This window comes from Aulonocara sp. 'chitande type north' Nkhata Bay, linkage group LG8 (genome assembly GCF_057382095.1).
Source record: "Aulonocara sp. 'chitande type north' Nkhata Bay isolate Kocher_YH1m ecotype deep benthic linkage group LG8, A_spYH_male_GT1.1, whole genome shotgun sequence".
Taxonomy (NCBI): domain Eukaryota; kingdom Metazoa; phylum Chordata; class Actinopteri; order Cichliformes; family Cichlidae; genus Aulonocara; species Aulonocara sp. 'chitande type north' Nkhata Bay.
In genome coordinates this window covers 9,040,003-9,060,122 of record NC_141351.1, presented here as the reverse complement: position 1 = coordinate 9,060,122, position 20,120 = coordinate 9,040,003, and the positions used below count along the sequence as shown (strand labels likewise).

The following is a 20,120-nucleotide window of genomic DNA, read 5'->3' as shown; positions in this document are numbered from 1 at the left end:
GACCGATGAGTAAACTAAACTGTTGTGAAGTAAAGAATAGAACAGTTCGATCAAGTCAAGTCACAAACTAGATCGCAAACTTAAAAGAAAAAGCAGTTATACACGGAAATTCGATGTAGAGTCATCTTTGCGAGATGTCCTGTAATATAGTTTGCTTTTTTCATTATTAATTTTCTTCTATAAACGTTATCACCCAGGAGTACAGGGATTGAAAACCCCAGCTTTGCTTTATGGGAAGACGGCAAATGTGCTAAATTTGTTGCAGTAATTGTTAAAAAATTAATGCGATCGATAGATATCGAAAAGACTCATAGAACATACAGTATATTTACTTTGGATATAGATTGTGCATTGCTGGACACAACTCTGTACCGAAAGGGGGATCACATGTGCATACTGCCATGTGAAACCGAGGGAAGAAGAAGAAGAAGAAAGCAACCCGCTAGTAAGCGTCATGACGTCATGGCCGTCGTGCTGTCGTTGGCAACGGCGGAGGCTGGAGCGGGAAGCAAATAACAGCTTTGATATGTATCAAATGTTGAACGAGCTGCTGTTTACACGGTACCGGGAAAACTGGAAAACCCCGCATCTTATGATGTGAACAATAAAAGGTTATGTTTGGCTTTGAGCTCCGGAGAAGGCAGAAGGAACTTTCCCGGTTATTTAGTTAACTGTCTGCTTGCTAGCTAACTTCCAGACTGGGATATCAACAGGTGGATTTTCTGTTTGCTGCATTTATCAATGGCCTACAAAGGTAAAGTGCACTTTAAAGGTTTGAATGAAATCCATATAAAATACAACAACGAAGACCGAGAGACAGAAACCCTGATTTTAAACGAGAGTCAAACGTTGTTATTAACTAGTTAAACCTAACTCCAGCTTTTCTAATTGTGCAGATTGGCAGCATCCCTACGTTAACATATTCAAATATGTCCGAGTAGAAGAGTGGAAGAGGTCGGCAAAAGAGGGGGATGTGTCAGCATACACGGTAACTTTGTACACACTACACTTGCCTGAATTACCCTTATGAAATCAGTAAAGACTAGTTTGTCTCCTCACACAGGTTGAGGATTAGTTTTTCTAAAGATAAATAGAATTTTAATTGTTTGAATGTTTTGTCCAACATTGCGTCTCTCAGGATAAGACACTGAAGTGTCCGGTGTTCAGGATCAGGGGCCCTGTTCCTGCCAACAGCTTCATCCTGCTTCCCAAAAACAGCAGCCAGTCCCTGGGGCTGACAGGACGCTTCTTCTACCTCCTCTTCAGGCCGACCCCCGGCAAATACTTTGTGGTCCACCTAGATGTCGCTGCAGGGGTATCATCCCTTATTTGGCTGCATGATCCATTGTGCATATCATTCATTTTTGCTCAGAGAAATCAAGACTGCGTTCCCTCTTTCTCTGTGCTGTGTTTTATAGGAGGGTCAGGTTGTCCGTATCTCCTTTTCCAACACGTTCAAAGAGTTCAAGTCCACAGCTACATGGCTTCAGTTTCCTTTCCTGTGTGGAGCTGCAAAGGATTCAGTTTATGAAAACACAGCTAAATCTGCAAGACGGGGTAAAAACTATTCACACTCACGCTGCCTGGTATACTTAAGCCATTTCCAGTAATTGCACAGATTGTATAAGAAGGATCTAAAAAGTGAAGCTAATGCAGAAATGCCTAAAATCAGCATTATTTCTAAGGGCTGACTTAGAGGAGTGTCAGTTTGGTTTCATAAAGAAGCCCCATCTCTGCTTTTGTATTGAAGTCTATGAGAAAACAACCCTACTGCTTACTTGAGCTATGCCCTCAGACGCTTTTTTAATGAGCTTGTGGACTCTTAGAAATCCTATAAAAGTATTATTTAATACAGAGGGACTGTTACTTTGTAAAAATCACACATTTTTATTTGATATAGGTTTGGTGGGTCCAGCTCCTACATCAGTGCGCTGGACGTGTCTGATGCTGGACCTGCAGCTCACGCTTTCTGACTACCTCAGCCGCTCCTACAGTCACCTGAAGAATATCAAGTTATGTGCCAACATGACAGTGAAAAACATGTTTACCAGTGACTTACTGCTAGACCCAGGTGAGGGCAAAACTTTCAAACAATGGACGTCTTACTGTACATGTATATATTTTATATGTGCAGTTAGTTGTTTAACTGCTGTTTTTCGTTTAAAATGGCCAGATCAAGTTATGAAAAAGAAAACTGGACAGTGTTTTTCTGTGTCTCTGAACAGAAAACTGCAAAACCAGTCAATTCAACGAGCAAAGATGATGAAATACAGCTGCACACAGACACACATGTTGAAGCTTTTAAAATCTTTAACCCAGTCATTGCTTATTCATTGTTATTATCTTTTAACAGGAGTTTCCTTCAGTCAAGCTAAGTTAATGGGTCTGACCTCGTCTCAGGGAACAGGTGCCATACCCAGAGAGATGTCATTTCCTGTGCCCAAGGGAGGCTCCTGGCATGATCTGTATGATTACATCAGGTACAGCTATAGATATTCAGTTTAAAGCAAAGTCCAGAAAAAACACTTTTCTTGATACAAAAACTGAAATTTTGGTGCAAAGTGGTAAAGATTAGTCTCATAGCCACGCTGAATATTTGTAATCCATATCAACAACTTCTTTGTTTGCAAAGTCATTTAGGCTCTCAATATGTGGACATGTACTTGAATACTGTCTTAAGGGTGGATTTTTCCTTTTGTGATGATTTTAGAAATATTTACACCTATCTGCAGCCTAAATTGTTATTGATTTAATACAGATGTTATCTGCCTTTACCACTGCTACAAAGTCATTCAACTTTTCCTAACCCAACAGGTTTCCCTCTGAAGGTACAAAGTTACCGTTTGACTCCATTCAGAATGGCAGTCCACAGTCAGAGCATCGTAAGTAATGAAAAGGACACTCGTCACCAAATATACTGAAGAAAGAGCTCGCCTCACCTCAAAACACAATTATGCTTAAATCGGTTCTTTCTTTCTGGTGTTAAATTAAGTCTTAACTCAAAGAAAATGAAACTACTGGCTCAATATTACATGCCTGATTCATGGGATGTGGAATCTGAGGTGCTTGTGTTCATCAAGGTAATAATACCAGTAGTAATGTATCGTAGATGACTGGTTTCCATTTTCCATTGTATTCTCCAGGGTCTACTCCCAGCCTCAGCAAACCAGTTCAAGATCGTGTGTCCCTCATCCACCAGATCACCAACCCAAAATTAGTAAGACTGATAACATTTAGCACATTTTTCCTTCCATGGTGAATAGTACGGTATAGATACTTTTACCTGGATAAATAAAGGAATATGTATCTTTGAGATTAAGAATCCTTTTTTAAAGAGAGACCAGGCCAGGAGAACGGCATAAATTACAATAAATATTACATTGAACATGTGAAGGAAAGAGATACAGCTGACATTCAGTACAGGCAAACATCTGAATCATGTGCAGTAACAGGTCACTACATGAGCAACATCAAAACCAGTCACTCTGACCAAATGAACTGTTTTCTCACCCTTTAAAACAGATTTAAACTCCTGCATTGTAACCAGATGTAACCAGACCACTTTTAAAAGCCCCTTTTTCCTCATTTCTCACTTTAGACGGTCATTAGTAAAAATACTTTGAGAGCGTTTGCTGTACTGGTTGTCATTTTTACACATACAGTATAGACACACAAATAAGAAGAAATTGGTCCAAGCAGAGAGAACTTTCAATTGGACCAGTTTTCACTCCAAGTATATAATTAGGTGGAGGCTTATGATTTTTTTTTTTTTTAAGCGTACATCTTTCTATATATGTTATTTTCTTCTTAGCTATCAAGAAATAACACCCCTGTGGTGGCCAGCATACCTGAGCTGGGTGTAGTCTCCACTCACCAGAATGATCTGTTGGCATCCTCCGGTTCACACAAACTCGCGTCCAGGCCGCCTTCTGAGGCTGATGATGGTGGAGTTCATGTGTATGTGCACGCTGAGGAAGGCCTGAGCAAACGTGGGGAAGAAAGTGAAGATGAGGTGATGCTTCAGTCCTCCTATTAAAATAAATGTCCACGCTTAGGATGCCCTGTTATATAGCACATTCTATTCTTTGTACATTCTGCTGTATTTGTCCTTCAGTGCTCTTTGTACAGTTGTGTGTGAGCTTGAGAAAACCTGTCGACCTTGTTATGTTACAGTTTGTGTGCACTCCTGTTCCACGGCCTATGCATCTGTCACTGTCCAGAGAAGCCAAACAGCAGGTAAAAGGGTGGAGATTGAAACGAAAACAGCCGCCAGGACGTGGTTTGTTTCTAAAATCTTAGCATTTTTTTTCTGCTCTTTCTTTTAGAAGCTGCTCCCAGATCCGATTCTCAGGCTCAATCGAATCATCGGCTTTGGAGGAGCTACTTTTAAATGTGTATGGTTCTCTGGAATTAAACCCCTAAATAAAACGCATAACCATCAATCCTGAAAAAAATTTTAATAACTGCACTTCATTGCACCGTAGGCCCTGTGGTCCAAATCTGGCGATGAAGTGGTGTATCCGTGCCATGCAATTATCGTCTCTATGAAGATATCCTCTAACCAGCAGAGATTCTTCATCGGCCACACCGATAAAGTAAATGAGATCCGGTGTCCTGCTCCAACTCAGCAATGTGAAACATCCAAAATAAGATACTTAAAATTCAATATTACACTTGGTGTCTTTGTAGGTGTCTGCGCTGGCTTTTAATGGTAACACAACCTTCCTGGCCTCAGCGCAAACTGGCAACAACAGTGTAGTTCGGGTGTGGAACTATCACAAAGCAAACTGTGTGGCCATGTTCAGGACTCATGCACATTCGTTATCCTGTCTTAGGTAACCGACTGCAATCACACAGAACAATAACGTGTAAGTTTGTTAAAAACCTTGTTTTGTTAAATTAGATTTTTCTTCTATTCATCTCTTCCTATTTTGAAGCTTCTCCTACGGCGGTGGCATTCTCTGTGGAGTTGGTAAAGATAAGCACAATAAAACAGTGAGTTCCATTCATTCAAATCTTATGAAAATCCATGTATGAAAAGAATTATCTCTAGATGTAGAGTCACAGAGGTCGTTAGATCAAGATGAAACAATTCTAAGAAGCTTTTAATAATATTAACCCAAACTGACCCACTTTATTTTTATCAGGCTATAAATGGCTCTTCTTGTTGGAGTCTGATTCTGCAAAGCTGTCGGGTGATTGCGTCTGTGTGTTATTTCACAGATGGTTGTGGTGTGGAACACTCTGAATGTTAGCAAAGGTGGAGAGGTGTCCATCTTGGCCAAAACGCACACAGATGTGGACATTCACACCATGAAGGTCGCCTTCTTTGACGATACAAGGTACCTCCGTACTGCATATGTGTGTTTTACCATTTGCACTTGTGTAAATGTTAAATCACACATTCTACCATACTGTATAGCATCATGTTATTAGTCTTCAACGAATGGATTGTCACTCTCTCAGCTGTTGGAAGCTTTGAGGACACTGTCCTCTGAAGGTTGATCAGTTTGATCTCTAGTGCTGACATCATGTGGATCTTGTGAAGCTCTTCATAAACTGCAAACAGGTGAAGGTTTATCAGATTTAAATGCAGGCATGCAAAGAGTCACACTGCAAACAGTGTTGTGGGGATTGTGAGGAAGAGCCCAAGAATGAAGACTTCATTGTGGAGTGAGATATTCCGCAAAGACAGTTTCAACCAATCGACTCATCATTTATAACAATTCAACCTCAGATGAACAACAGTACACTCTGCCATTAATTATTTATTAAAAACAAATAAAAATGCAGAAGCAATGTGTGAAAAATTAAGTGTATCGCACTGTAGTTGAGAATGGAGACAATGGGAAAATCTGCATGTGTGCTGCTTTTAGGATGGTGTCATGCGGTCGGGGAAATATTCGTCTGTGGCGAGTGCGGAATGGCACACTGCGTTCCTGTCCAGTCAACCTGGATGAATACCAAACACCGGATTTCACAGATGTGGCCTTTGAGGAGGGAAACTCTGATGAGCAGCATCTTGATGATCGAACACTGTGAGCGAGCAAATCAGCACGCGGGTTTTCTTAACTTCAGGAGAAGTGTGAAACGAATCTGACTCCACTGAACATGTTCGCTCTGTAACTTCTTCCCCATAGATACGCCAGCACTCAGAGTGGGCATATCTTTGAAATAGACTACAGCAGCGTTGTTATTAAAAACGTGAGGAGGCTGTTACCTGCACAGACGCAACATGCTGACCGCAGAGAGAAATGGACTTTTAATACAGGTGGGTTGTTAGAATTCACAGTCGTGATTCTCTTCAGGTGACATTATCTAAACTTAACTTGTCTTCAATTTAACATTTGATAATTTACATGATTAACCCCCACCTGAAAAAATAAGTCAAACGACCATAATGTGACTGTGTTCGTCCCATCCCAGGTCCAGGCATTGCTATCAACAGCATCAGTGTGTCCTCATCATTCTGCGCCACAGGCTCTGAAGATGGCTTCCTGCGGCTCTGGCCCTTTGATTTTTCTACAGTCTTCCTGGAAGCTGGTAGGCGCAGTCATGAGATGGCCTAACATTCACCTGTAGCTAACAGTTACCAGAGGCAGTGATTTAATCTTTAGGTGATGAATATTTAGAGCTTTGATGGGTAAGATTTATTTATGTTTTTGTTTCTCAGACCTTTCTGATTTAACTAATGTTATAGACACACATTAGATAACTGAATTAAAACATTCTCACTACTTTGATGACATTGTAGATGGATGGATGAGGTTGAGCTAAGCTTTAAGTGTACTCTCTGTTTTAGTGGTGTTTAAATTAAGAGTATGAGCAGTATTTGCCTGATATGAGAAATCTGTGAACTCGATACACTCACTTTCCGTCTTCAGGAGTTTCGGTGTATGAGCGGATTTGAATTTGAAGCAGCCACCTCTACAGGCTCTCCATCAAGGAGTACAGCAGCTATGGCATTTTCTGCTGTTAGTGTGGCTAACTGTTGGTGATCCTGGGCTGTTTAAAAATAGCTGGCTATGTACATTATTTGTATTTTTCCAGAGCACGAGGGACCTGTGAGCACGGCGCTAATCTCATTTGATAGCCTTCGCGTCCTAGCTGCCACCTCTACTGGTAACCTGGGCTTCCTTGATGTGAGCAGCCGTGGTTACAACACACTGATGAGGTCACATACAGACACTGTGCTCGGCTTCAGCGTCGACGGCATTCATCGGCATCTCACAACAGCTTCTTCTGATGGCACAGTGCGAATCTGGAATATGGATTCCCTCCACCAGGTCTAACTAAAAAAGAAAACAAGTATACAGAAACTGTCCCCATTACCAGTAGCACATTTATTGATCAGAGCGATGTTTCTCTTGTCTTGTGTTCAGCTGTATGATTTTGTATCTGAAGACAGCCCCTGCTCAGTAGCCTTCCATCCGGGGGAGCAGATCTTCTCCTGTGGTTTCAGCTCTGGCATGGTCAGAGTCTTTGCAATCTCCAGTGCCAAGCTGCTGGCGGATCATAAGTACGTTTTAACTAGCCCGGAGTCGGCACCGGTGGCAGTGAAGAAGCTTTTTCCATTTATATGTATTTATTTTTACACAGGCAGCACAGAGGTGAAGTGGTGGGTCTTGCCTTTTCTCCAGACGGCGAGTTCATGTACAGCGCCGACTCACAGGGGTCTCTGGCACTTTATAATTCCTCTGAGGAAGAGCACAGTGTCATCAAAGTTGTGTGTATGTATACAAACAACCACTTCAAGTTATTCTTAGTACACCATATGTTACCCATAAGTAGAACTTTTCTGCAGACACAGCATCAAATGGGAATAACTCACTGTGCCATAACATGTACTGTTTAATTTTAAAAGCCTATAAGATAACACGTAAACCAGACTTTTAGTTTGGTTATTAGTTTTAGAAAAAGTGTAGTTAAACTGGACTCTTATGTCTATCTACCCTCTGCTGCAGGCTGCTGCAGAGCCACATGTTGGATTTATCTGCCCACAAAGCTTAAAAGCTGTTATTCTTTTCTTTTCCTTTGGATTAGTTTTTTCTCCAACGTTTGTTTTATTGCAACAAAAGTGCTGATTTTCATTCATTGCACTTCTACTAGGAACAACTGTGTTATGTAGATAATGTTTTTTATTTGGTTGAACATGGTCAATTACTTACACTATTTTAAATTACAAATATAAGCTGGCTTGACACTCTATACCTTTTCGGTTAGGTAATGTGGTGGCTCGAGGCACTGAGCGCGCTCCAGACGCGCTCACAGTAAGCAGCGACAGTCGCTGCCTGGCTTTTGTCGGTCCCTCAGAGTACACTGTCACCGTTGCTGACGCACGGACTCTTGATGAGGTCAACTCTCACACCGTACAATCTGCACTTTTCACTTTGAGCATTAGAGTCTGGGTTCTTCTGTCTTACCCTGTCCACACTGACACATAACTTCTTTTGTAGCTGCTACATGTAGATGTGAGTATTTTGGATGTAGAGAGTCCCCGTCTGGATTCTGCCCTGAAGGTCTGCTTCCCTCCGGCCTCCACCAAACACTTGTTGGTTGCCACATCTGGTAACAAGATCCTCTGGGTTTGCACCAAGACAGGCCGCCTCCTCCGAGAGGTAACTGTTCACAACAGCTTTGTTGTAAAATCCATGAATTACTTGTTGAGTGGTTCCAAGACTGAGTATTTGCTTAAGACAGAAACATGGGAGATGCCTGGGGTTGGTTTTCTCTTTAGAGATATATGGTGCTACAAGACAAGAAGCTTAGAAGTTTGTCATAATATAGTAACTAAGATATTATTGTATCGTTTTATGAACACAGTTTGTATCTCTTTGTTTCTGAGTGTTGTTTTTCGGTTTTTCTGACAGCTGTCTAAAGTGCACAAACACTACTGCTCGTCCCTGGCTGTGAGTGACGATGGTCGTTTCCTGCTGACAGCCGGACACAACGCTGTGAAAGTGTGGGATTATAACATGCAGCTTGATATTAACTCACAGGTAGTCAACAAAAGAGTAACTTAGACTCTTTAGAACAAATATTATCAACTAAAGTACTTGGTAAAACTTTACAATACAGCTCATGACAAAGGGTGTAATTTTAATATGATTATATATAATAATGATGAATACAATTACATGGAATTTAAATGTATTTTATTTCAAATTACATTATAATTTTTACCTAAAAAGTGCTTAAAGGTAGACACACCAGAATTAGAGGATAACAAGCCAGGTTTTTATAGAAAGCAAGAAAATAATTAGAATGTAGGTGCATTTTAAATTGTATACACACCATACTTTTGTGTGTGTCACATCAAGGAGTGGATTACTTGTGCCTTTATTTCACCAATATAAATGTGATAAGGACTGTTCTCACTTAGAAATGGAAAGAAAGAAAATAATAGCATCAACATTTGCATCACCGTGTGACCTTATAGTGATGGAGCCAAGTCTGACTTATTTATTTTCTTTCACAATCACTGTTCAAATGTAAATTTCAAAAGTAAAACACCTTGAAATTAGGAAAGTTTAAACCCCGCCATCATATGGCCCGCGCCCTGAAAAGTACACTGTTGTACTTGTAAAACTGTAAAATATGGTTTTTTTTTCTAAAATTATCAAGAAATTATGTAGTGCTTAAAGTTGCTTACAGCATAACTTGTTTGGCCTTTTTTGAAATTACTTACAGTAATTTTGTTTTTCTTGTGTGTGTGTGTGTGTGTGTGTGTGTGTGTGTGTGTGTGTGTGTGTGTGTGTGTGTGTGTGTGTGTGTGTGTGTGTAAAAACCTGACTTGTTATTCCCTTATTCTCGTGTATCTATCTTTAAGTGTATGCTGTACTTTCAAACTAAGGTACATTGATTTACCATTTGATAAAAAGGAAATGATCCCTTAGACATGGACTGTATTATAAAGTATTACTAAATGTTTGATAAAGTCGTGCTTGCTGCCTTATTTTACAAGTACGGGTGACATAATCATACATGTTGAAAAAGTCTAAAGAAGGCTTATTATGTCAGTGTTTTAATGGATTCTAAAAGATTTTATTGTAATGGATCATATTATTTCATACAATTGTCTGATTGTAGTTATAGTTTTGCAAGTATTGAGTGGCTACAGGTCACATTGCACTAATTTTGATGAGGATTGTAGAAATTATGTCAGCTGTAGAGAACAGTCAGTAGTAGGAGGCTGATGTTTTAGGAGTTAATGTTGTGAAGTTAAATGTGTTCATTTCTACCAGATGTTCATAGGCCACAGTCATCCTATTCGGCAGCTTAGCTTCACCCCTGACCAACTGGGAGTGATCTCAGTCGGGGACGCCATTTTTCTTTGGGACTTCCTGGCAAATCCTGTAAACTCTACAGCTCACAGTTGGTAATAATCACTCTTGAGTCTTCTTAACAAATGTTTATAACCTATATTGGTTCATATTTATTTGTCTCTGTCTTCACTCACAGCTCACCTTTCAAAATAAGCTACGCTCCGAAACCAGGTGACATATTTAGTTTGCTCCAGTTCAGTCTTGCTTTAATGATGCAAAATGCATCTCATTCTTTTGCTTTTACCAATTTGAAATAAATAGTTGGTCTTGCAATTTTATATAACAACTTAACAGACACTGAAGTTGATGATATACAATTGTCCAACGGTATGCCTCGAAAGACAGCGCCGCTCCCCTCCTCACCACCACCACGACTGGACATCAGCAGCATTGACCGGGTTGGACACCGAGGTAAATTTGTGTTTTGTTCGTCTGCTTCCGCTTGTAGTTCCTGTCTGTGGTGGACTGTATGATTAGCTGATCAGTCTGGGACTTTGTGCACAGTCTTATACTGATGGTTTGCTCTGAGAAACTGATAATCAATCTGCTTGTAGATTTTAAGTTGTTAGAGTTATTGCCATTGATAATTTTTGTCATATAATCTGTAAATTTAATACAGTCAAGTTTGCTTTTAAAGCAACAGTTTTTTTCTGTCTCACTCAGATTTGGGGTCCTTGTTTTCTTGTGACACCCCAGCAAAGACAATCCCAACTGCATCAGCACCAGAGACTGGTTCAGGTCTTTCCTCTGATCCCAGACCTGCTGTCTCCTTCCTCAAAGTGACAGATCTGATCAACGGTTCTCCCCTAAATAGCAGTTATATGGACACTTGTAAATGCAATGTTTTGGGGGGTTTTGGTATTATATTGCTGTTGTTTAGCTTTCTCATTTTTTTGTTTGTTTTGTTTTTTAAATTGGTGCCATTTTGCCTTTCAGCTGAGTTGAAACAAAAGAAGCCAGTACGTCCAGACTGTTACAAGCACTTTATCCCACGTTTCAAGACATCATCACTTGATCAGGTAAACAGACACTGCAGCCACAATATGCTTCTTTAGATTTGCTGTCCTGTCTTATTTTCTTCTCTCTTCTAGTCTGTTGTAGCTCCAGAAGCACAAGAAGAAGGCATAAGGCTCAAAGCAGTGATTGGCTACAATGGCAATGGGCGTGGCAACATGGTGTGGAGCCCCGACCAAGGTTAAGATGATATTCTGAAAGAAAAACATAAAAGTAAAACTGAAAATATTGTGTGACATCAGAGTTATGGTATGAACTTAAGCTTGATCAAACAAATAAAAGTAACCTAAAGCACACTGGCTACTACTATTGAAACTTGAGTAAAAATCCAACTTTCAAATCAAATGCACGAAACACTTTTCTACTCATAGCAGCTTTTAAAACGAGCCACCTAGTATAGCATTGCTTAAACCCAGCAGTTATTTTCCGTTGCAGGTTTATTTGCATACTCTTGCGGATGTGTGGTGGTCGTGGAGGATCTTCATACAGGAAGTCAGAGACACTTGCAGGGCCACAGAGAAGAGATCTCGTGCCTTGCGGTTACAAATGATGCACAGGTAAAAAAAAATTTAGTTCGAAACTCAGTACTCAAACTCTACAGGTATGTTATCTGAAATATTATCTGATATGAAATGACTGGTGGAGCATTAGGTGTGGTCTGCTATGATCAAGGTACAAAATAACCACATTTTTTAGTTGTGTGCTGAAACCAAACACTCCTGGTCATTATGAAAAGGCTTCTCTAATAAAATCAAAGAGAAACGAGAGGGAAAGTGACCACAGCCAAATAGTGATTGATAATTATATTTAATTAAAATGAATGCACATATAGGGAACTAGAGTTGTATTATATGAAAAGTTTCTAGAAGATTACACTTCTTTGCTTTGTATCCAAGAAGGCAACTGTTGTTTGGCCTGACAAAAGCAAGAGGAACCTGGGAACCCTGCAGTCATTGAGTCGACCATGAACTCCTCTATTTATCAAAGTATTCTAGGGTAAAATGTGGGGACAGCAGCTACAGCCTGGCTGAAATGATCCCAAGCACAGCAGCAAATCTACGACAGAATGACTGAAAAAGAAAGCAATCAGAGCGTCACAATAGCACAGTCAAAGTCCAGACCTCAACCTGACCTCAAGCAAGACCGTTTGGAGAGCTGTGCACAAACAAATGCCCACAAACCTCAATCAACTGAAGCAATGTTGTAAAGTAAAGTAGGTCAAAATTCCTCCACAACAATGTGACAGTCATTTTTTGTTGTGTTTTTCCGAGAGTGTAATACTTTCATCACAGAGAGCTATATGATGTAACTGTCAGCAATATGAATCAACTGTGTATTGGGTTGTTTGTGTCTTTATTTCATTCTCAGACTATAGCATCAGCTGGTGGCACTAACTCCAGCAGGAGCCTTATCTCCATTTGGGACGTCCAGAGTGGAACATGTCGTCACAGTGTCTCCTACCACAGCGGCGCCGTCCAGTGTCTTGCGTTTTCCAGGGATGATTGTTTCTTTCTCTCTGTTGGTCAGTGTCGTATCCGATTGCAGTTGAACTTTTCTTTTCTTTGTGTTTGTTCCGTATTATACTTGATAAAGTAGCTGACAGCAATCGTCTCATCTGCTGCAAATCGTATAACTGCTACTGGCTTGTGACTCTTCACCATTACACAGGAGACTTCTCTGACCCGGAAGTGGCTCTGTGGAGCAGTAGGAACTTCCAGATGCTGTCAAGTGTAAGGGTGTCAGGACCAGTCCACGATGCTGCTTTCAGCCCATCAGCAGCCAGTCAGATGGCCTGCGTGGGCACCGATGGGGTATACTTCTGCTTTCTCCACACACAGGGCCAGGATGCAGACCTCAAGGTTAACGACCACAAAAAATCCATAAACACACACAATAAGATTTTCTTACCTGATCAGGAGTTTTGGGCCACATAATGTAGCCATCATTGAAATGTAAAAGAAATGCATTTAGTTTTGAAGTGGGTGAAGATTTTACTTTACTTACATGAAGATTGACTTTTCCTTTACCCATATAGGTCCAGAGGGTGAAAACACCAGCAGAGGTGGGTGATGTGGAGCTGACGGCTCTCTGCTACCACATGGATGACTTCCTGTTCACCGGCACAAACCGAGGACATGTTTGCACCTGGGATGTTAGAACGCAGCGCTGCTTAATGACCTGGGAAGCCGACGAAGGAGAAATTGGTACAAATAGGCAAAATCCTCCATGTGTTCATGATAGCGTGACATTTCACCACACAGGAAAAAAACACAACAGCATCACTAGTGCAGCTTAGATAGAGATATCTTGGATATACAGCTTCTGCCACTTGAAACTGAATTGATGTGTTTTCTTGGTGTAGGTGTGCTGCTGTGTCGAGGGAACCGCCTCCTCACAGGCAGCAACACCCGCTGGCTGCGACTGTGGGAGGTAGAAGCGGTTCAGAGCTTGAAGGCTGAGGAAAAGGGCAGAGGTGTGGAAGACAGGTCTGTTGCTCAATTTTGAATGATCCCTCCTGTCTCATTAGATCATCTCATTAATACAAATATACAATCCTCAGTCAGTTTACTAACGAGAATACAGGGCAAAAGGTAAATAATGTTTAACTGTTTTACTGCTTTCATCCATTGCACTGTCTGGGTGTATGTTGCAGGAGCAATAACATAATCATAGCATAGATTTACAGGTAATTCTGTATTTTTATATTTTTATATTACTGACTTGTAAATAATGGGTAGAAGAGCATAAGTCTGTGTCTGTGGTCGACTTGAGCTCTAGAAAAGAAGAGAAATGGTCTTTCATCTCTCATCCCAGAGGTCTCTTTAATTCTAGAAGAGGGGGAAAGCGTTAGGAAGAAAAGATGTTTGTCAAGTGTGTGCAAAACAACCAAGTAAAAGGTAAAAAGTTCACAGGTTATGGACAGATTTTGCCGGTTTTCCTCTGATTCAGTATTGTAAGTCAAGAGAAGAATTCTGAAGGTGTGAGCATGGTAAAATAACTCATGTGGAAATGTGCAAGTAAGAGAAACCTTGTAAATTAACCATGTTTAAAATTTAGTGTTCTTCAAGTTGCCTGACATTCGAGTTGTTTTGCACATACTTGCCATTTTCTCAGCCAGTTTGTTGTCATCATCGGATAGTCTTGAAATATTTTCCACATTTGCAGAACATTTCATGACTACTTCTCCTTCACTGTGGGCCAACTCATTCCCCCCTTTTCACTTTAGGTCTGTTTTCTATCCTTTGTCTTCATAAAAATAAGTTATCTGGGCAGTTGTCTTAAAATGTGCTTAATAAAATGGTTGTCATTGGCTGTCTGTCTCTAACAGTGAGCAGTGTTATTTGTGTTATGAATAAGAACAAAAAATGAGAAACAGTATTTATGCAGATTTCTTTTTCACTTCGTGGTTCACTTATAAGCTGACCTCTTTCTCTGCATAATGCTCTGTCGTGTTTTTTGAAACATTAAGAACCAGGTAAAGAATAAAACAGAGACCTGTCTCTACTTTAATGGTGGATCAGTGCTTATGAGCACCTCTGTCTGTGCTTCAGTGGGACAGCAGTGGTGTTGGCGCAAGAGATAATGCTGGATGGGGCAACAGTGAGTGCATCGTTCGATAACACAATGGACATGGGGATTGTTGGAACCACGGCAGGAACCCTCTGGTACATCAACTGGTCAGATAACAGCAACATCCGACTGGTCAGCGGCCACAAAACTAAGGTACCAGTGTGACATTTAGGAATCATTAGCTCGTGACACAGAAATAATAATGTTCTTGTGGGCTGATTGCATGTTATACCTTAAATGTGTATTAATGAATGTGACTGTTAAAATATACAACTGCACATAGCATCATTATAAAAACTGATTTGTTATAGAGCTGATGTGTCCTGTGTTGTTTACAGAAGGCTCTCTGTAATGTCGACTTGACACTCTTTTCCTTTTTCATTTAGAAAATGTTTCTTTATATTTGTATAGCTGCAGGTATAATCAATCCAAGCTGCTGATTTTACCCCTCACAGATCCAGTCCATGTATGATAAGAATCGAAAGTGCTTCAAGCTCAGATGTTGAAGACTATTAATCATTTCCTCTTCATTTCAAATAAATTAGCCCACCATTATCTCTTTTATACTCAGCAGAAAACCTTTCTGCCTCTCCTGCTAATAGATAGAGTCCATAATCCTGTTTGAACAGGGAAAAATTATAAAGAAATAACAGACCTCAACAAAATTAACACTTAAATGATTATAAAGCATTAGAGACTTGGAGATTCTGGTAGTTCTAAGACAAAAGCATAAAAATGACTCCCTGGAGTTCAGAGGAACGGAAAATATAAAATTATTAAGGGTTTAATGATTAGTTAATTGGCTTCTTTATGAAATTCAAAGGCTGCCTGTCATTAAGTAAGTGCAATCTGTCCACAGCACAAAGAGTAGACTGTGAAAAGCCTGACATTATCAGATCAGTTTTTATTAAATGCTTCTTTTTTGACATTGCTTTTGGTTATTCACGTTCAGTTTACATATTGATTTGTCTGTTTATCTGACCTCCCACAGCTGTTCTCTTGTTTATTTTTTGGTCTTTCTATAAGAATTTTTTCTCTCTTAAGAGAGATGCACAGCAGGCATTAATCACAATAATAATCTGCGCCTGATACAACAGAATGGGCTGTTGTGAAAAAATATGCAGAACCTGTAGCAAGAAAATGCCAGAAATGTCTTAATAAGATCTCTGAGGATGCTGTGTTTGCTTGTTGAATGTTATCTTCAGGCTAGAGAAAACACTTGCGTCTCTGTGTGTTCTCTGCTCTCCAGGTGAATGACGTAGCGTTTAGCTTTGACGAGAGCCACTTTGCCACCTGCAGCGAGGACGGCAGCGTGAGGGTGTGGTCAACCTCGAGCTATGAGCTGGTGGTGCAGTTCCAGGTGCTCAACCAGGTGAGTGAGTACACTCAAAGGGGATTTTGCCACAAGAATCATGTTGGATAGTTTCTACACCAACTGAAAGCATCAAAGCAAAACTGTAATGAACACATTGGCATCGATGCTAATCTCAGTAATATCACAGAATTATTGAAGCTGAAAATTAATAAGCAGCTCATGCATTTGTTTCATGTCTTCATCAGGCTTGTGACTGTGTGTGCTGGAGCCCTTTTTCCAGTGCAGACAGCACGTACGTGGCTGGGGGATACAGTGACGGGACTGTAAGGATCTTTCGGCTCGCCTCAACAGAGATGGAGATGAAGCTGCATCCCCATCACGTGGCTATCTCTGCCATCCAGTACTCAGCTAATGGTGAGAGAGGAGAGCTGAATGTAGTGTATTTACATTTTATCTGCTTTGCAGGAATAAGAGTGTGATAATATATTTCAGCTACGTCACTTTGTTCAGTGAAAATACTCACAGGAAGGACTTGCTCTTTTGTGCATTACTGTTCTGGAAGTAAAATTTAATGTTTCATCCAGTTGTAGCTTTGGAACTTTTTTTTGTCCCCCACTGTACAGGTCATGTGATCCTTTCAGCTGGGAAGAATGGTCTGGTAGCCGTCAGCAGCCCGGTAAATGGAGCAACTATTCGAGTCATAAAGGACCACAAAGGAGCGATGATCACCACAATCCAGTGTGTGATTGAACAGGTCAGCTCTCTGAAGTCAGAACAACAGAAACCGTGGCAGATGTTGGAAACCAACCACAAGAGATTAAGCAATATATATGAAAATGATATATAAACAACCTGCAGCTGAGGTCGTTTCGATAGAACCAGTCACAGAATCAAAACAGTGTTCTGAATCATTCCTTTTTGGATATTTTCATCCTTAAGTTTAAAGTTCTGCAGAGACTCACATGTTGCTCATAGACCCCACAGCACACGTTCTCACACCTGCGCGACACTGATGTAGGTACAACGTGCAGGCAGGACACATAACCCACACACTTTCTTTAATTACCTGCACTGTTGACACCTAACTGGGCCTAACTGGACATCACATAGACTGTGCTAAAGCGAAGTCTGATTCATTTGGGTATGTGCATTGTCACTCCTCTGGGTAATGTCTGCAAATCCCACTGCATGTGTGAAAATGAAGCTGAAGATGTAAATGTGAACTGGTAATAAACTCTATGGTCAGTATTAATCAGTGAGAAAAACACTAAAATTCCTCAGTGAACCCTGCTTCTTATACACAGAAATATATTAGCTAGAGTTAATGATCCTGTGTGAAACTATTTAAAAGCAAGACGTCTAACTTTAGTGATACTTAAAACCATTTTTCTTTCATCAGTACCTTTCTGACACTGTTTTATCTTCTCGACCCCAGTGTGAAAATTTTGGGCTGGAAGGAAATGACCTGTGGTTGGCCACGAGCGCTGACAGGCGCGTCAGTGTGTGGGCTGCCGACTGGATGAAGGACAAGTGTAATCTGCTAGACTGGCTGTCATTTCCTGCTCCCGCCCATTTCACGGTACAATCGGTATTTTAAGTAACAGTGCATAGTAATGAGTTGAAATGTCACTTCAATGGCTTTTTGTTTTGTTTGGGGGGTTTTGGTTTTTTTGGGGGGGATGTCAAGTTTCTGATGCAGCTAATATATGAAGTCAATTTTTGATAAGTGCATAAATAGAAACTGCTGCTACAGCTGGACTGGCATAAACAGGGTCACACAGAACTATATAGAACTCTATATTGGCTTGCAGTGTCTGCAAAAACATTCCAACAGCATAGCGAGAGCCCTTCAACCCCAATGTAGGATTGAAGGGCTGTATTTCTTTTGCTCATCCTCATTTTATGCTTGAGCATAAATCCTACCAGCACAGGACTAAAGTACATTTAGACTTTAAATATGCACAGAGTTTTAGTGAGTAATGTACTGTAAACAAAAGATTGTGTTGCTCTGTACAGTGAAAGGGAAAAAATATTAGTTGTAACCTGTTTAAAAAAAAAAACTGCCCTCCTACAGTAACTTGCCAGATGACACAATGATGAGCTAATAATATGCTGATGATACGAGGATGTATCTGTATGTTAAAACCAAGAAGCAGGATTCTTCTGCCCCTCCACCTCCTCTTAATGAGTACATTAAACAAAGGTAATGTACATTCAGAGCGCTTTCCAGAGGTGACTGTAAAATATGCCTCAAGAAAACAAGTTTTTTGCAGTCGAGCTTCTAATTCGGTAACCAGAGAAATGTTGGGTATGTGCTTTGCGTTACATGTGTTTCTGTCTTTAATTCTGCTCACATGGCTCTGTTTTGTTGACGAATTTAATATGCTATCAACTAGCCAACGACTGCAGATGAAAATGAGTCTGTGTGGCTACATCAGGCATATTTATATGATGAGTTTAAGTTCTCTTGTTAATTAATAAACATTTTCCATTTTAAAGAAACAGGGGTTTTTTTACCCGTCTCCATCTAATATTTTTTGTTCCTTCCATATGTTGTAGGGTGACAGCCTGCCCCCCAGCATGGCTTCCTTCTGCCCAGCAGACCACAGCCTGGTGGTTTACACCGGCTACGGAGTAGAGAAAGAGCTGTCTTTTTATAGCCTCACTAAAAAACAGGTACCACTGTACATTTTCTCTTTGCTTCACTGCATTAGTGCTTCGAATTATTCTTTTTTTTTTTTATTCTTTTTTTTTATGAACGTATACTAGCAAATGTTGCACACAGACAGTGTGTGAAGCCTGTTTTTATTCCTATTTGCAGATAATCAAGAAGATTTCCTTCCCCCACTGGGCCACATGCATTAGCCTGTCTTCTAAGAGTCATCTTGTAGCTGTGGGATCACATGGTAAATGCTGAGGTTTTTTTCTTTTTCATTTGTTTGCTTATATTTTAAATGTGTCACATGGTTCCAGTAAAAACATTAAAGCTGCATTGGTTGGCTTCTGGCCAGTGATGAATTATTCGCTGTGTATCTCGTGTCTTATCAGAGCGAGTGCTGAAGCTGATCAAGTCAACAAGTGGCAGGTTTCAGGACTTCTTGCAGCACAGCGACTCACTGCAGACGTGCCAGTTCTCTCCCTCTGGGACACTTCTTTTCTCTGTGGCTTATAATGAGATCCTGCTGTGGGAAGTGCGAGGCCTCTGACCTGATCTGTGCAGGCTCATTATTTTTCACCTAGGTTTTATTTTTTTATGTAACCCTACTGTTTCTTAGATCGTTCAATCAGTTGAATATTTTTGGTGGAACTGGTGTTGTTTGTGGAAGACTTGTTGAAAGATTTGTCACATAAGTTTATCGACTGAATCATTTTTTATATGTATGTTTTTGAAATATAATGTTTTTTAAATTCAAGATCTTTTGTGTGCGTCTAGTTATTTCTATATATAGAGATGTATATATTGAGAGTTTTCATACAGAGTGTATGAATGTGTGTTAGTGTAAATGAGTGATAAACAGCTCTTGGCATTTACTATTTTTCCATTGGTGTGAAAATAAAAGGCAAGTGTAAAATTACAACATGTTTTTACTAAGGCTGTGGACCAGAATGACAGGTGGACAGGTGCCCTCCTCAGAATATGTTGTACTCATTGTCCCCGCGTTCCTTCTATAAAAGGACACACACAAGTGATATTCTGTGACAAAGTCTTGAAGTCTGGCTTCCCAGTCAATGACAGTCTCACTAATTACCAATACTAGTCACCACTTCTGTCAGGGGCTTTTCAACAGTTTTTTCTGGAAAAAAAAAAAAATCCAATCATCTATACACCCAAATTATTCTGTTTACAAAAATAAGATTCTAATTAATGAAAAGCAAACTCTCTAATTATAGTATTG

The 20,120-nt window shown here is 40.2% G+C and overlaps 1 protein-coding gene and 1 long non-coding RNA gene across 5 annotated transcripts in view; one reads left to right on the top strand and one right to left on the bottom strand.

Moving 5' to 3' along the window:
- Positions 1 to 461: 461 nt before the first annotated feature.
- On the top strand, positions 462 to 19,802 carry wdr90 (WD repeat domain 90). 4 transcript variants are annotated; one of them, XM_086303286.1, is made up of 43 exons: positions 462 to 754; positions 897 to 988; positions 1,139 to 1,315; positions 1,419 to 1,557; positions 1,901 to 2,071; positions 2,354 to 2,480; positions 2,815 to 2,882; positions 3,144 to 3,217; positions 3,812 to 4,012; positions 4,174 to 4,236; positions 4,326 to 4,394; positions 4,485 to 4,595; positions 4,690 to 4,835; positions 4,938 to 4,995; positions 5,224 to 5,342; positions 5,877 to 6,038; positions 6,141 to 6,271; positions 6,427 to 6,543; positions 7,051 to 7,286; positions 7,383 to 7,519; positions 7,600 to 7,730; positions 8,224 to 8,354; positions 8,457 to 8,618; positions 8,871 to 8,999; positions 10,245 to 10,378; positions 10,462 to 10,496; positions 10,587 to 10,736; positions 10,989 to 11,123; positions 11,262 to 11,344; positions 11,417 to 11,519; positions 11,775 to 11,896; positions 12,708 to 12,861; positions 13,008 to 13,198; positions 13,375 to 13,543; positions 13,702 to 13,825; positions 14,891 to 15,062; positions 16,159 to 16,281; positions 16,470 to 16,638; positions 16,848 to 16,978; positions 17,660 to 17,803; positions 18,784 to 18,900; positions 19,046 to 19,130; positions 19,273 to 19,802. In XM_086303286.1, exons 1-43 carry the CDS (start codon positions 742 to 744, stop codon positions 19,428 to 19,430), a joined length of 5,463 nt encoding a protein of 1,820 aa, XP_086159412.1. In that variant the 5' UTR covers positions 462 to 741; the 3' UTR covers positions 19,431 to 19,802. The 4 variants fall into 4 exon arrangements, with proteins under 4 accessions (XP_086159412.1, XP_086159410.1, XP_086159409.1 ...); XM_086303284.1 differs by having other exon boundaries at positions 10,620 to 10,736; positions 10,989 to 11,156; positions 19,273 to 19,801; XM_086303283.1 differs by having other exon boundaries at positions 10,989 to 11,156; positions 19,273 to 19,801.
- The window catches only part of LOC147323114 (uncharacterized), a 49,598-nt gene continuing 40,479 nt past the window's right edge, over positions 11,002 to 20,120 (bottom strand). The window contains exons 2-3 of the long non-coding RNA XR_015130702.1: positions 13,344 to 13,517; positions 11,002 to 11,533 (exon numbers count right to left, since the gene is read on the bottom strand). This is a non-coding gene — a long non-coding RNA (uncharacterized LOC147323114). The remainder of the gene's footprint in view (positions 11,534 to 13,343; positions 13,518 to 20,120) is intronic.